The sequence below is a fragment of the Coturnix japonica genome, chromosome 1 (genome assembly GCF_054131305.1).
Source record: "Coturnix japonica strain WE chromosome 1, WE-NBRP24, whole genome shotgun sequence".
In the NCBI taxonomy this organism is placed as follows: domain Eukaryota; kingdom Metazoa; phylum Chordata; class Aves; order Galliformes; family Phasianidae; genus Coturnix; species Coturnix japonica.
The window spans coordinates 124,859,405-124,876,985 of NC_140663.1; the positions used below are offsets into that span (position 1 = coordinate 124,859,405).

Genomic DNA, 17,581 nt, shown 5'->3' on the forward strand with positions numbered 1-17,581 from the left:
TTTGTTCTTTAGCCTGTTCTCTAAGGCTAACGAACTTATCTAACTGCATTTGTCATTTCTCCTTGCCTGCTTCAACTTCAAACCTGATTTCAAACATATTTTTACAGTGGTTAATTTATTTTTTTCCCAAATATATATATTTCTAAAAGTTTCTGGAAAACAAGATGACATTCATAAGTATCCCGTGGGCAGTGAGCTCAGTGGCTGCTTAGCCAGAACCTTAGAGAAGCTGCAAATGCCCCAGACACAAGAAAAGACTGTCAGATGATTACTTTATCCCCCCCAGAGCAAAAAATCTAACCTAAAGATAAGACACAAGGCTTCTCTAGTGTGTGTGTTCATGCAACTTATTGCTTAAATTACATCTGCATGCCTCATTGTGCTGCCTGTAGACCAATAATGTACTTTACAGAGCTTCTGAGCAGCCCTATGTGTAGAAACAGAAGTATATTGCATAAGATACGTAATCTAACAGTGGATCTCTTAGAATCATACAGTGGTCTGGGTTAGAAGGGACCTTTAAGATCACCTATTTCCAACCCCCTGCTATAGGCAGGGACACCTCCCTCTAGACCAGGTTGCTCAAACCCCATCCAGCCTGGCCTTGAATGCTTCCAGGGAGGGGGCATTCACTGGGCAACCTGTTCCAGTGTCTCATCATCCTCACAGTAAAGAATTCCTTCTAATATCTAGTCTAAACCTACCCTCTTCCAGTTTAAAGCCATTTTCCCTTGTCTTTTCTCTATCTGCCCTTATAAGAAGTCCCTCCCTAGCTTTGCTATAGGCACCTTCAGGTACTGGAAGGCTGCTATAAGGTCCTCCTGGAACCTCCAGCTCTCTCAGCCTGTCCTCATAGAGGACTCAAAAGAGCAGAGGGGCAAAATCACCTCCCTCAACCTGCTGGTCACGTTTCTCTTGAAGCAACCCAGGATATGATTGGGCTTCTGGGCTGCAAGTGCACACTGCCGACTCATGTTGAGTCTTTCATCAACTGACACTCCCAAATCCTTCTCGTCAGGGTTGCTCTCAAGCCATTCTCTATCCAACCTGTATCTGTGCTTGGGATGTTTCAACCCAGGAGCAGGACCTTGCACTTGGCCTCATTCAACTTCATGAGGTTGGCACAGGCTCACCTTCAAGCCTGTCCAAGTCCCTCTTTCTGTGGTAACTTCCAGACAGTAGGAGTGGCCCACCTTGTGAGGCTGGAGGAACCCACAGCAGAGCGTGCCTTGCACACCACTTCTTCCAGATATAGATCACTGGAGCTGGAGGTAATATAAAAGAAGCAGCAGATCAATACAGACTGTCACTCGGGCCCACTGGGAGGCATACTGCCTACAAACAAATCGGCCCTATCAGTGCCAGTCATTTACCCTCCACCTGATTTGCTCTTTCTATCAAGGAGATCAGGCTGTGAAGCAATCTAAAAACAGCTTTTAACCCTTAAGGGTTAAAAACACTGTGCTGGGAGGCGATCTGCAGTTCTCACCACACAACTGTTAAAGGAGGGGGGCACTAATTTCACACGTATCCAGCTGTGATTTGGATCATATAGAGAGGCAGTGATTTGTGACTGTACTGGTAATTATAGGTTGGACTATGCACATTCAGAGCACACGTACCGTGGTGTACTTTTCAGGCTACTTAATACTGAAAAAATGCCCAGATCAACTACCTAGAAAAAAGGCTTCAAGTGTAAAGCAGACCCCAAGCTGCTCAGCTGTGAAATCATGGAGGCAATGGATAGTAATTAAATTCTAGGCAGGTTGCAGACTCTCCAAGCAGAGCGGGAAATGCTCCCACAGGCCCTCCATCTTTGTTGCATGGCAGACTTCCACTGGAAGAAAACCTGTGTGTGTGAGCAGTGAAGATACTCTCATGTTTTATAGAGATCACTACAGAGCTGGTCCAAGCGATATCCACAAGTGAGCACTGCAGTCACATCACTCCTAAAGTCCTGGGAAACCTTGCCAGGCAGCCAGGATGAATCTCCAAGTCTGGCAGCTCAGGATCTCTCCACAGTTAAGTTGCATGTCAACCATCAACTTGCAGACCTCAAAAACCCAAAGAACCCATTCCTCTAATGAAACAACATGTTTCCATGAGGTAAAGTCAAGTCACTTCGCTGGATGAGATTCAGGATTTTCCATTTTGAGTGACCCTATAAAAAAACACCTTTTAAAAACCTTCTGCCAATTCTTCCTCCTAGCTATTCAGTCCTTGGTATGTGGTATTTTTGGGTGACAGAAATAGGTATGAAAAGTTGTTTATAGTTGTTTATAGGTAATTCAATTCTAAAAGAGAAACGTTTCTTCAAGATAGGGATGCTGTTAAGTTAGGCTGTGGCTTAAATAAAATCTCATACTCCTGCATCATTATCAACTGCCTGAGATGGAATACATCATAATGCCTTTGTCCAGACTATTTCAACAGACATCCTGCATCCCTTCCTATACAGCTATTAAGAGATGAACAATGCAGGACCAAATGCTGTTAGCCTTGAGCCAAATACGTAAGGACTGTTACTTTCCAACTAACACACAATACATACACGGACACATAATGCCTGAGAAATGCCCACACTGGAATGCAAAAAACAAATGGAAGTTTCAATATTTTATTAAAATAGCATATTCGACCACTGTAACCAATAATACATTAACTTTATTCCCAGAGTACGCACAACACAGTAGTGATTCAAAATATCCTTATCCATGGTAATCAATGAAAATATCTCAAATTCAAGTGTACGACTAAAACTAAACCTTTGAAAAAATCTCTCGTTTAAAGAATACATAAAGCTCTCATACAGAATTCTTTTAAACTCCTCTATATTCAGTGTCAGCGTCTCCCATCTGACAACACCGCTAATTTTCTTATGCATAGTACAACTTCTCATATTTTATAGCATCCATTTTTATAAATAAATTGGCATTTTCCATCCCGTTTGTGTTTATCTTCAGCTTCACAAAGAAACCAGTAAATAAAACTGTCAAGGACAGTCACAACAAAATGATCTCACGGCAAGATATAAAACCTGAAGATACTAAAAGATGCCTCTACTCTATTTTTACATAAAAAGACAGATTTAAAAAGTGCAAGGCAAGATTTGCAGGGGAAGGGGGATATTTGTTATTTTTTAGGCACATCCACTTCTTTAAAGCAAGCTTCAGAATGAGATTCCAGTTTGTTCTTCATGATACCTGTTTCAAAGTCTCTTCCAAATAAAAAATAAAAGAAAAATATTACATCCGTCAAATGTCAAGCAGGGCGTTTCCTGTCCAACCAACAAGTCTTCAGTTATGCCTTGTTCTTCCTTTTTTCATCCTTGCAGGTTTTGGTTTGGGAATGTATTGATTGTTTGCCTGATATTCAAGTTCTTTACGGAAGTAATGAATTGCTTTATTCAAACCTTCTTCCAGAGGGACCTGTTCCCAAAAAATGAGAGAATCGTATCACTCTGAGTCGACATCAGCTCTTTTCACAACAGTGCCTTTTTTTTTAATGCAGCTATTAAAAGACTGCTAGAAAGTCCTTTAATTCTTTGCCAATGTAAGTATTAACAGCACCACATGCTGGATACATCTCAGCACTGCTAATGCATCAAACTTCAAGCTTTCAAACTTCAGATGCATGTTCCGATGTTGCAAGTAAAAAAGCCTAACGAATGTAAATCATTCAGATAGTTACATTTCATCGACTTCATGTTAGAACAGATTTTCAGAACTCAAGAGTTACGCAGTGGAAGAGATAAAAATTTAAGGCTCTTCTGTTTTTAGTATTAAGAACCACCTTTTGCAGAGTCTCACAGAACGGTGTATGTCATAGAAAGGTATAAAGTTGGTCGGCTTTTTTTGTTATTGTCTGCACTGATATAAAGAAAAAGGGATACAGATTATCCTTCAGTATCTTACATAACTTCCTTACATCCCATAGAAATAATTGTAATCCTTCACATTCTATGCCTATATTTATAGGCTGTGATTTGTAGACAGTAACAACAGAATTATTATTCACTTTACTCAGGAGCCACAAGCTCTGACATGTTTGCTGGTATCATTAGTACAGAAGGATAAAAAAGCAGCATAAAAGCTACATGCCTACAGCTCTGTGCATCAATACTGCACTGGTACTTCAGAGCAAATTTTGGTACCGAACATAGAAGGCCAATGGTATAAAAGTTAACTGCTTTAGACTTTCTGTGATCATACAACATCCTCATTGTGCTTTAAGGTATGGTATATTAATATCTGGTGTCTCCAAATCCTTTCAGAAGAATCTGGAGCTACTTTTTTTTTTACATTAATAGGCTTGCATTTACTAGATGGGTTTGCAGGCTTCCTGGCAAGATTTCTGTAAATCTGAAGAGCCTACAAACCATTGTGCTGTATAAAATGAGGAGCTGGCTAAGAAAGTCATGCTCTTTCCAGGGACTATATAGACCTCTCCTCCCAAGCAAGCCAGATCTTATCATCAGCTTTGCTTGGTTATACACTTGCAACTATCTTCATCTGAAGGGTGAAAAGGAAAATAAATGTCATCATGGTCAATGCGTAATTTGTGCATATCAGCTGTGCTGAGTAACAACAACCTTGATCACCTCAGATGGCTAGTAACCAAGCTTCAGAGGTGGACAGATATTACTGTGGATAGTAAGATAAGTATGACTAACCCTGGGCACATTTCAAACTTATTTACACATAGAATAAACCCTGAAGTCTCCATATATGATACTTTTAGCCCAAAATAAGAGATTTTTAATCTAGTTTGGCTCAGCCCACCAGAATTAAAATAAAACACACACAAAGAAGTATCAGCTCTCTCTGATGAGGTTCACATTTTGCTTAGCCTGAGTTTCACACAGTTCCCTTTAAATGAGCTATGGCAGAACAGAAAATTCTGCTGTCATATTCCTCCCTACAAGCAACCCAAATGAACATTTTGGTTGTAGTGTTGCTATTAATCGCCTTAAAAGTAGTCTTACTACATAGATCTTTCAAAAAGCATTTTAACTAAATTAAAAGTAATTTTTTTTTCCTTTCATAATGCACGTTACCACAGCAAAACAGGAACTAAGATGGCAGCAGCAACAGTAAACTCATTAGGCTCTTGTAACTACATACCGTATCCTTCAAAGAACCCATCAGGCTTACAAAAATGGTAGTCACTCCATAATACACATGTGAAAACACTGAAGAGCCCCTAAAAATGATTTCAATTTAGGTTTGTCACACATGCCAGTACTAATATGTTCTCCTGCATGGCACAAGCCATGCAATCTTATCCAGAAGTTCCTGAATCATAAGTTGGTGCAACAGTACAAGAGACTGTAGGCACTTTACAACCATTTTAAAGCTATCTTAGAGATGCTGTTAAGCAGACACTTTGAAAACTGAAAGATGTCATTGCTATGTGGTCCTCCCCACGTTTTTGGGCACAACAACAGTGATACAGCTGTACATACCACAGGTTCCCATCCAAGTAACAACTTGGCTTTTCTGATGTCAGGTTTCCGTTTCTGAGGGTCATCCTGTGCTTCTGAGAGAAACTGGATTTCACTCCCGCTGCCTACCAAACAAGAGACTGTGCATTATTACCTGCAACTCACCACATGCTGCGCTTAGTCTTTTCTACTACTGAAACGTTAGGTGATTCTGACGTTTCTGCATCGTATTTCCAGCACTGAAAAGCATTCCATGCAGTTGTATTGCACGCAACAGCTGGGTGAACCATCTGTCCTAGAACAGCATGGATCACAAAACATTTCTTGAAGATTTCTGCATGTGTTCACAAAGAGAATTAATGTTATTCACTTAAACAACATTCTCTGATGAAGTAACTGTCCCGGTAGACAATAGGAGAGCAGTAGATATTGACTTCAGCAAGGTTTCTGATACTGTCATTCATGAAATTCATCGACACAAGCTGCTGATGTACCGCTAAGTAGACAGGTCCAGATGGTGGTGATGAGTGACACAAAGCCTATCTGAAGGTCTACAATGCTGGTGTATCCAAGGAGTCAACACTGAGCCAATGTGAGTGGCTGGTACACCAGGATCAAGGCCATGCTGCCACCCAAGGAGACCCTGACACACTGAAAAAATGGCCTACCAGAATCCTCACACAGATCAACAAGTGGAATTACTGAGTCTAGTACCTGCAGAGGAATAACCTCATGGACCAGGACAAGCTGGAACATAGCCTGGCAGGAAAGGACCTGAAAGTGCTGCTGGACACCAAGTTGGACAAAAAAAGACAATGGTATTATTCATTGCATTAGGATTACCAGCAGGTCAAGAGAGCTGACCCTTCCTCTCCACTCAGTACTACGTCCAGATCTGGGTCCACCAGTACAAGAAGGACACTTCTGTAGATGGTCCAAAAAAAAAAAGCCATGAAAGAGACCAAGGGAGTGAAATACCCTTCCTGTGAGGAGGGGCTGAGATCTGGGACTGTTCTGCCTAGAAAAGAGAAGCCTCAGGGTAGATTTCTTCAGTCCGTGTGTACCACTGAAGGGAGAGCACCAAGAGGACAGAGCCAGGCTCTTTTCAGTGCTCAATCAGGACTTGGGCCAGAGCAACCCAGAGATCCTTGTCAGTTTCAGCAGTCCTGCAATTCTGTTAGTGTTTTTCCATTGCAAAAGGACTTCACTTGTTCTTTGTCCATACTTTTCAGTCTGGTTGTTAAATACCCGTAATACTTGTCTTCCCTCATGAAAACACACAGGACAGTTTATCTAATCTAATCTAGCTAACAGTTTATATGCCATCTTACTGTGATATTTTATGGATGTAGAAATAAATTGCCTCTCCAGGCAGACTGAAACAGGTCAAGTTGTTTGTGAACAAACAGACAAAGTAAAGATTATTTTATCTGCCAGATGGGTTTGGTGCTGTGTTTTTCAATTCCTTCCCTGAGCTGTGGATTTACAGATGTTTTCCAGTGGGGATGGTTCCCTATTTGAAACACCACATGCATCAACTTCTGTACTGTATGTCTGAACTTGTAATTTTCAGTCACTTTTCACAGATCTCTCAGAAGCACTCAAGGAATCTACAGACTAAAATCCTCAGCTAAGGGCACCAGCATGTTTCATCTCATGAGGAAGCCACATTACAAGACCGTGCACAGCTATTTACTTCCATTCTTGAGGGCTCTGAAGTGCTACAGATATCAGAACAAGTATGAAGGGGAAGTCAAAGTGTTTCCTTCCATGCCACATTCAAGGGAGGTGCTGGCAACCCTTGCAGGAGTCACTGGTAGATCAAAGAAGAGTAGAGAAAGACTAGCACCACAGCATGAAGCTTTTTAGTGGTAATTGAAGGAGAACAGCCTGCGCGACTGTAAAGAATCACCTTGCTAAAGTATCTGTATTTCATCTAGGATATTATGTAGGGTATTTTTACAGCATGCAGTGAGGAAAACTTCACTTTCAGGTAATTATCTAGTAACTTGCATAAACATATAAAATTACTGACATAAATCATGCAGATACACTGAAAGAATGCATTCATTTGACTGTTCATGCAGTCTTTTACATTGAGCTCAGAGGATCTGGATTATCTTTTTAGTATTTAATTATACGGCCAGGACACAATTGGCTTTAATAAAGTTATTCAGAAATCCAAGACCAATTAAATTATCTATATAATACATATACTAATCAAGACAAAATCATCTAACGACAATAAGCACTTCATGAAATCCAGTGAAGAATTACTTTATACTCACCAACAAGTTTTTTGATTAACTGGGCAAACTCTAAGATCGTGTGCTCTTCTGGGTTTCCCTAAAAATAGGAGGGAGTATTCTTTACAATATTAACTTACAACATATTATCTTTCTAAGAATAGACAGTTCTAACAGACTGATGTTAAACCGAAAAAAACCTCAGCATGATACCTCATTTCTTCTCAGATGAAAAGAACTCAATGTGATGTGTGTGTGTATCCAAAAACCATTATGTAACGAACAAACAAATGCATCCCTTAATCACAATAAAATTACGTACCCCAATTCAGCAACGCATACAACCACATCAACAGTTCAGTCTGTACACAAGGACTCTGATGAGTTGAGGACAGATGATATAATAAAGACTTCATGTATATATATAAATAAGTACACTAAGTTCAACCGATTTTGCTACAATTGATTACTTCCAAATTTACTACATCTACAAATCCACCGATACATATAACAGGCTACCTGCTTTCCTACACAACATTTCATTTCTTATCTCACATCTTTCAGCAAGCTTGCACATGAGAAACAGCCTCAGCATTTCAGAATAAAAAGCTGAAAGCTTCCTGCTAGCATTAGTTCCTCTTCAGACTCAATTCCTTCTATCTCTACCATTCCTTATTTTAATATGCCTCTTTCTACATCCTGTTTGACCTACAGCTGAATGTTTATCTACATATAAATCTATAAACTAGTGAACAACTGCAGAGTTGAGTACATGATTTGGCAAAAGTTGACGTACAAAGAAATGATCTGGTATGTGCACCCTTTTCCTATTATATTTACTGCTGAAGATAAGGTGATAGCAAATGGGACGAAGTAAAAACCCTATTAAAAAGGTTAAGTTCTAAGAATCCCAATCAATATTAGAAAATTACGCAACTGAAAATAAACCCATTTTCCTCCAATCAAAGCTTGTTTTAAGTGATCCCTATTTATTCAGAGCTAAGCATTCCTTTCAGAGCTCTCTGTAGTTAGAAAATATAGTCTAATAATTGGTGTATTTTGCATCCTGATCCCTTCTGATCCTTTTCTTTTGGATTTCATACTCTCATTACATGAATCTTCCTGTTAATACAAACATAAAAACTCCAGAAATTTTCTCATGTTTTTGAAACTATCATATCTTAATGCCTGGGTGCTTGATCCTCCTATTTACAATGAAAACTTCCTAGTCTGATGTGCACCTCTGATTATTATCCTCTACTGATAGTTCAGGCTGGAGTGATGATGTCACTGACAGAAGCCTGAGGACCATAAAAATGATTTTAGGGGAAAGCCAGTTGATGGAGGAGGTATATAAGTAGTATTTGCCTGCATTCCTAAAGTGGCAGGGAAGGACACTGGGACAACCAGGAAAACCCACCTTATAAACAAAGGGCTGAGAGGCTGTTGCAAACGCAAGAATTTTGGGTTCTTTGATCATGGGGTGGTCCACTCAGCACCCAGCCTGAGGTCTGCTGATGGGTATCACCTATCTCAAAGGGGGAAACAGATCCTTGCCCAGGAGCTGGCAGGACTTGTAGAGAGGGCTTTAAAACTAGATATGAAGGGGGAAGGGGATAAAACCAGGCCTGCTAGAGATGAGCCTGGGGGAGTGGTAATGGGATAAGGGGTAAGGGGCTCATCTGAAGTGCATCTTCAGATGTTGCAGCATGGGCAACAAAGAAGAAGAGTTGACTGATGCTTGGCTGAACATGAGCCAGAAGTGTGCCCAGGAGGACAAGAGGGCCAATGGCATCCTGGCTTGCATGAGAAACGGTGTTGCCAGCAGGAACAGGGAAGTGATTGTCCCCCTATACTTAGCTCTGGTGAGGCCGCACCTCAAGTACTGTGTCCAGTTTTGGGCCCCTCACTGCAAGAAAGACATTGAGGCCCTGGGAGTGTGTTCAAAGAAGGGCAACAAAGCTGGTGAAGGGTATGGAGCACAGGCCTTATTGAGGAGTGGCTGAGGGAGCCAGGACTGTTCAGCCTGGAGAAGAGAAGGCTCAGGGGAGACGTTATTTCTCTCTAGAATTACCTGAAGGGAAGTTGTAGTGAGCTAGGGGTCGGCCACTTCTCTAGTGTAAGTGGTGATAGGACTAGATGGAATGGCTTCAAGCTACACCAGGGGAAGTTCAGGCTGGACGTTAGGAAATACTGCTTCTCAGAAAGAGTGGCCAGGCACTGGAATGGACTGCCCAGGGAGGTGGTGGAGTCACCCACCCTGGGGGTGTTCAAGAAACGTTTGTACTCTGTGTTAAAGGACATGGTTTAATGAGAACTATTGGTGATTGGTGGATGGTTGGACTGGGTTATCTTGTAAGTCTTTTCCAACCTTGGTGATGCTGTGAAAATGCAGGGTTTATTCATAATAAAGCAGTTTTTTACTCTATTTATTTCTGTGACATTTTATTTCAGTGACAAGGAGGAAAACACAGGTGATATTGGTTACTGCACAGTAAACTCAATAGAGTGAAGCACTCATACTCACCAGGTTGACAGGACTGCTGACATTGCTGTTCATCAGCGCCACCAATCCATTCACAAGATCACTATAAAAAGAAAACAGATTGTGGCAATTTTCACTTCCCCATAAATAATACTCTTGTCTAAAAGGATAACTGCCTCCTCAGAGCTCTGTTAAAGCAGATTAGTCAACTGAGAAATGCTGAAATAAGATTTACAGCATATCCTTAAATGACTGCATGTTTCCATTGCTTTTTGTTACGGTCCCAGTTGAAAGATACATTGAAATGAAGGTTAGTTTTAAAGGGTTTGGGATACATTGGCTACAGTCCCTCTGAGTATATTGAGGAAAATGAAGAAAAATTTACTTGGAAAAAAAAAAAAAACTTCCTTTCCTCTCCTACCCAAATTCATTAGATGTCCATTTCCCACATATCTCACATGACACCACCAACACCTGCTTTTCAGTTTATCACCTTCTCTCTTTCTGAAAATTTTAAGAAAAAATTGTTAAAAAAGAATATTTTGATGCTACCTCCCCACAGAAAAATAACACAGAGTTATCAGCACATCCTTAGACATACAAATCCAGACTTCTTTCATTACAGAATAACATCTTTAAAGGAGTAGCTTCTATCATCTCTGTTACTGCTTTTGGTAGTCAGAAAGAATAGCATTTCCAAGCACAACATGATTAAAACAACATATGATTAAAACAACCCAGAAGTCTGGCCCTGATGCTTAGCTAACAAAAGAGACCAGACTATTTTATGGACCAGACTGACTTTTTATTACTGAAAGTACATTCTGATCTTTGCTTATACTACAAACATCATCTACAGCAATACCCCCTGAACTCGTTCCTTCCCTTAGAAGGGGAAACGTGCACAATACTGACCAGAGCAGTCCCAAGACACAAGGTGGCAGCATTGTATTAAAATGCAGGGAGTTAAAAACCCTTCCGACTCAAAGCAGCATTAAAAACCTTCCTATCTGGCACTCTTAAAAGGGAAGAACACAGTACTTTAATGCAGAGCTCTAAACCAACTGATGTATTGCTCCTTGGTATTTTTAAAGACTTCTGCATCTTCTATCTGAAAGAAGAGCTGGTCTAAGAATAAAAATAGTTCTTGGATTAAAATGACGCTCATATTAAGTGACCAAGCTCAAAAAAATCAGCAAATAAGTATCAGAAAGCACAAACAAGGCTTACCTGACATATTGAAAAGCTCTCGTCTGAGTTCCAGGTCCATAGACCTAAAACCAGATGAAAATTAGAGAAGTTAGAGAAATATAAGAGTCTTTAGCTCAATTGTCTTTTCCTTGCTATCCCAGTAAGGAGGCCCAGGGTGAAGCACCCAAGACACAGGCTCTGCATCACATGATTGGAAAAAGATGTGTTTGCAGTGTCTTGGCAAAGTATCAGTTCTTTGAAGGTCTTTTTGTTCTTGGAAATTCCTTCAGAAAACATACTCTTATGCAACTAATTAATCTAGAATTCTGGATGTATGGAACATTCTTAGTGGTGTAAGACAAAGCGACGCTTTGTCCTCTCCCAGCTCACTGAAAGAGGCTGCAGTGTGGCAGTCAGCCAGAAAAGAGCACCAAGTATTTAAAGCAAACCTCAGAATACTATGATGTGGTTATGACGGGCAAATTGTGTTTGCTCTTTAACAACCACGAACTTCAAAAAGACCACCAACCATTCACAGTCCCTTAAAAAAAAAAAAAAAAAAAAAGTGAAGAAAAAATTTCAAGTAATCAGAAAAACAACAAAGTCACATTACTTTCTAAGGAAGTGGGAGAAACAATAATACCTGGTGGATCTGATTCCCCAAATCACACCTCTGTTTCCTTTTTGTTTTGTTTTTTAATCAAAATATTAGGGAGGGAAAAATCATAGAATATTTTGGGTTGGAAGGGACCTCAAGGATCATCAAAATCCAACCCCCTGCTGCATGCAGGGCCATCAGCCTCCCCATTCAATACTAGACCAGGCTGCCCATGGCCCCATCCAACCTGGCCTTGAACACCTCCAGGGATGGGGCATCCACAACCTCTCTGGGCAGCCTGTGCCAGCACCTCACCACTCTCATAGTAAAGAACTTAATGAAAAATATTTTTCTCTGTTTATACATTGATACTTTGAAGCAAGCAAGTTGTTTAAATTCAAAACAGACATGAAAACTACTGAGAATGTATATAATGCTACCAGACAATCATCTTTTTCTTTTTTTAAACAGCTGAAGAGTGTGCAGAACTAAAAACCCTAGAATATGAATACATTGATTCTGAAAGCTATGGGCAAGCATGCTTAAATAGGAAAAAACACAAATTTGACTGGAGATGCATCATCATCAGCTACAGAAGAAAATGGTTCTGGAAGGACAGATTTGAAAGCATGTTTGTTTTTCTATGGGACAGGAAAGAAACTACAGTTGGCATACAATGCCATCATCTGCCTTACTGAGCCTCCTGTCTGAGGCAGATTCCAAGTTCAGAGTATTTGCATTTCAGCAGATGCTGGGTAAGATCCTAAGCACTCAGGGCTTTAAGAACTTACCAAATAACTCATTCTGAGAGAACGGTAACAAAAAAAGCACACTGACAGCTTGATGGCTTCTCAAAGCAAATGGGAAGTATATTCTATATACACACACAAATTCCTATTTGTCTTTTTTGGGCTCATTGGATATGTTTTACAGAACTAAGCCATATGTGCATGATCTCCACAAAGCCACCTACATGGCTGACTCTCCTACACATGACTGGAAAATGCAGCATCCTTTTCCCCTTCCAAATTATCTTAGTAATCCCTTCCTTTTCAGCAATCAATAAAAAGAAACGATGGCCACGTTTGCATAAGCTGTAATTTCTTCAAGGCAAGTAACTAAAAGTACTTTTTACTTCATGAGTTGACTTCATTTGAACTACTACTCTGAACCAAGAACACTTGTTGTTTTTGAAGAGGTCAATGGTAGGTATTCCTAACATCCAAATTCTGTTAATACAAGGGCAAAAGTTTTTACTTACTTTTTTAAGACTCAACTACTGCTCCTTGTTGATAAATCATTTTATTTGACTTGTTTAGCTAAACAACTCCCCTCAGCTGTTTTCTCATTTCTAGTCATTTATTCTTTTAGATAGTTATTCCCTATGGAACAGAGGCGTTGGGCAAAATCCTTTATTTTATCCCTCATTACTTTCCCAATAATCGAGTCTAGATAGTGTGACTTTTATAAAAGAAAAATAAAGCTTTTAATATTGCCTCCCACAGAACAGAACTGACACCAGGCTTATCGATACCCTGAAATGTCCCAAGGATTGCACACTCTAAAACACAATAATCATTCTGTACTTGATACTGTAGCAAGCTTTCACAAAGCTTCCAGTTAAGTGTTTTCACTCGGTTTTAGTTACAGAAGATCAGAGGACTATTTTTAATAAAATTTGAGCAACTAGAGCATGAATGAAAAAAAACACTTCAGAGACCAAACACAGTGAAAGCTCACTACAAGCACTAGGGCAGCAAACATAACAGATGGACAGACATTCCGACCCTTTACAAGCTTTCTAGGCTAGATAAAGCTTTCTAAATGTCATATAGAGGCTCAAGGCTTCATGCCCTAGTATACTACCCTGGAAGCAATAGGGGTAGCGTACTGGGTTATAACCTATTAGCATACAATTACACACCCATACATATTTTGATATGTAGAAGTCACAGAATCACAGAATTGTAGGGGTTGGAAGGGACCTCTAGAGATCATGGAGTCCAACCTCCCTGCCAAAGCAGGCTCCCTACACCACGTCACACAGGTAGGCGTCCAGGCGGGTCTTGAATATCTCCAGAGAAGGAGACTCCACCACCTCCCTGGGCAGCCTGTTCCAGTGCTCCGTCACCCTCACTGTAAAGAAGTTCTTGTGCACATTCATGCAGAACTTCCTATGCTGTACTTTCATCCCATTACCCCTAGTCCTGTCCCCACGCACTACTGAAAAGAGACCAGCCTACTAGGACCAGAAGTCTCAAAGCAAGAAGCTCCATATTCTTGTCTGCTTCCGCTTGCTCACTGACTTGCAACAAACAGAACCAGCCTCAACCTGCAGTTTTCAGGAGAAGTCTTTCGGGGTAAGAAAATGAAACTCAACAGGAATTTTTAAAAATGTTTTGAAAAGAAAAACATCCATAAAATAATCTCCTGTGCGCTTACTTTGTTTATGAGCATTCTGATACGAAACCTAATGGACTGCCTGCAGCACTGATGTCAGAAGGATAACATTAAGAGAGGACTGACTGGTTCAGAGACTTGCCTTTTGCACATATTTTTTCTATCCCACAAAGCATTACAAATCAGTCCCAAATCTAGGGCATCATCAAATAGAAGGGAAGAACAAAGCAGTATCTGGGCAACTAATTACCCTAGCTGTATAGCAGTTGGCAACATTCACGTTTGAAGAGCATATTTCTGTCAAAGCCTTACATTTTTCATCAATAACTAGTTGTTTCTGGGACATGAAGAATGAAATTTGGGATACTGAGAACAAGTATAAACAAAGAAACATCCCTACAGTTTCTTCCATACAGCAGCCTTGCTAAGGGATCCTCCATTCCCAAAGCTTATTAATAAATAGACACCCTCATTCTCGGCAATCTAAGCAGACTTACTGCCTTGAAAAAACATTTATTTCCAAACAAACTACAGTTGTAGTGCTAATGTACAGACAAGAAATGGATTATCACTGTAAAATAATTCACTTCATTCTAGCCATGATCTGAGGAGGGTGGAGGAGGAAGCCAGAGTTTACTGTTGATATACAATACTTTAACAGATTGTACTTCAGTGCCATTTTTCAACTACAAGAACCCCAGGGTTGGTCTCCTGACACAAGCATTCAGCAATATGAAATGTAAAACTCCAGCCAAGTAAAAAATTAAGAGCAGACTGCTTATTTTTGATGACCATTAGCAGATGATGTTTCCCTCTGTTCTGACTGCTTAATTTCACCCCTCCAGTGCAGAAGCAGCAGAATTCCTGAGAAATTATATTGGCAAACACTTACTTCCCAATAGGTAGGGCATAAATTTATGTGGCAGAATTATTTTTCCCCAGCCTGTACTGAGCACACACAGTTGTGCAATTAGCCCAATCAGTGTTGAAAATACTCTTGTCAGTACAGACGTGGCATAATGGGCTCACTGGCTTTCTCACCTGCTCCAGACTGAGCCCTGGCATCTGCAGTCTCAGTCACGATCACACAGCTGCCACCATGCTCTTCACAAATACACCTGAACAACGCCAGTGCTTTGTAGAAAAGAAGTAAATCTCTGGGGGAAAAACAACCTTAGAGGGATGCACACAGCACTCACATTATAGGCTGGTTGCTCTGAAATAAGCCTTCAGCAGCAGCTAGGAGTAACAGGGTGGACAACATCGATGGATGGCTATGTTAAAAAATGGTAATAAATCTGCTCGAGTGAACAACCATTGACAAACAGCAAGCTAAAAATCAAATGCTTAACTACAGAAGACCAATCTTTCAAAAAATAATCACTGTGCTGAAGGTAGGTGATTCCTTGGGACAAAATCTTAAATGCCCTGTTCAGCTTCAGGTTTCCCCACAAGAATCACAGTATTAGAAGTTGCCGCACAATTTTCATCCTTTTCCCTCCTGGGACTGTCTTCAAGATCCCAGCAGAAGTCCTGGCTGAATTGTGTATTTTACAGTCTCCTGTAGATGGAATCCTATCTCTGTCTTAAAACAGTTATCCCCTGGAAGGGCAAATTTTGTCATTTATTGGTTTTTTATCAGTTATATATTATTTAGCACTTTACTGGCTTATCAGAACAAGAGTCCTTTGAGTAATTTCCTGGCACTTCACCCTTCTAATCTAGGCAACATTAACAAACTTCATATGAAATTCTACTATTTGTCAGATACACTGTATATTTTTCCACAAGCTCACAACTGATCTCAGAATCCAAAGAACTTCTCTCCCAATCTCAAGATATCTTCTTCCATTTATTCATCGTTTTACAGTAGCAAACTAAACAGGATTAGGACATAAATCAGGCACTATCTGTGTTGCTAGTAGACTATCAGCAGCATTTTTGGCAGAGTTTTGGCCCATGCCACCACTTGCTCTCCTGATGTTGTAAAACTGTGTAAGCATTATCAAAAGCCAAGAACCTAAGCAAACAGTCTGGATGTGCCAACTTGTTTTGAAAACAAAATGTAGCTGCATAGATGTGGGCCATGCCACACCAGTTGTCAATGGCAACAAAAAGCAGTCCTGGCCTGCTTTATGCGACATAGTTTGAAGGCCTTTAATGTTCTGTTACTCATGGAATGTCAGACTGACACCTAAGCCTGCAAAAAGACATTTAGATGTCTACCTTCCAAAAATGGTTTAGAGGAAGTTCCTCAACAAGAAATAGTACAAAGCCACTGTAGTCTAAACCTGACCACAAGGAAAAGTTGTGGCATAAGAGATTCAAGTTTACGATGACTAAAATACTTTCCTAGGTTGCAGCTTGTTTCTCCCTGATGATGCAATATCAATACAGTCAACAGAACACATCTTTGCGCATACAATTCTATAAACACGACCATGATATACTGCAATTTACTTATTTTTTTTTTAACTTTAGAGAAGGAAACCCTCAATGTTTTCTAAAATCCAGCCTCCATCATAGCAAGTGAACATAGAATACAGAGAACACAACTCTTCATGTCAGCAACAAGTCATTACTTACTGTTAGTGGTTCTCCCTGGAGAGCTTGTAGGATGAAATTACTGACAACTCTACCGTCATTCATATGCATTCGAGGACCAAAGGTATTGAATATTCTGGCAACCCTTACTTCAACTCCTTCCTGCAGTCAGAGGGGAAAAAAAATGTTACTACATTAGTAAGCATTTCTTTCTTGCCAAAAGAGCAAATTAACTCTCCCCTATCCAAAATCTTCTCTTAAGAATTCATTCTGAGGATTTAAAATGCATTGCTTTCCCACCATGAAACACTTTTAACCTCTCATCAATGCTACTGGAAACTGCAGTGCATACAGCAAGATAATTTACACTAGTTTCTCTGTATTTGCAATGCAAATTCTATGTCAGTGCTAGAACAGCTGATGATTTCAATACAAGCACTTTCCTCTAAGAGCTTCAAGGTTTCCAGTAGTACCCATTCAACAAGAACTTTTTCCACCCAAGGTTTAAGGAGTCTCACAATCACTAGATATACTACCAGGGTTGCACTACATGAGATTAGAACTGAATGTTTCTGATAAGTGTATTTACCAGTGCTATAAAGAGGCTTTGTAGCCACAGTCGTGTTTCTCAGCTCCCTGCTACTTATTAAGCTGTAAAAATTCATGGATTATAG

At 40.1% G+C, this 17,581-nt stretch overlaps 1 protein-coding gene across 1 annotated transcript in view; it reads right to left on the minus strand.

Moving 5' to 3' along the window:
- Window positions 1-2,603: 2,603 nt before the first annotated feature.
- UXS1 (UDP-glucuronate decarboxylase 1) overlaps window positions 2,604-17,581 on the minus strand; it is a 54,727-nt gene continuing 39,749 nt past the window's right edge. The window contains exons 10-15 of the mRNA XM_015849816.3: window positions 16,950-17,069; window positions 11,405-11,448; window positions 10,217-10,277; window positions 7,732-7,789; window positions 5,465-5,568; window positions 2,604-3,428 (exon numbers count right to left, since the gene is read on the minus strand). Coding sequence (XP_015705302.1) covers window positions 3,297-3,428; window positions 5,465-5,568; window positions 7,732-7,789; window positions 10,217-10,277; window positions 11,405-11,448; window positions 16,950-17,069 — 519 coding nt within the window. The 3' untranslated portion in view covers window positions 2,604-3,296. The remainder of the gene's footprint in view (window positions 3,429-5,464; window positions 5,569-7,731; window positions 7,790-10,216; window positions 10,278-11,404; window positions 11,449-16,949; window positions 17,070-17,581) is intronic.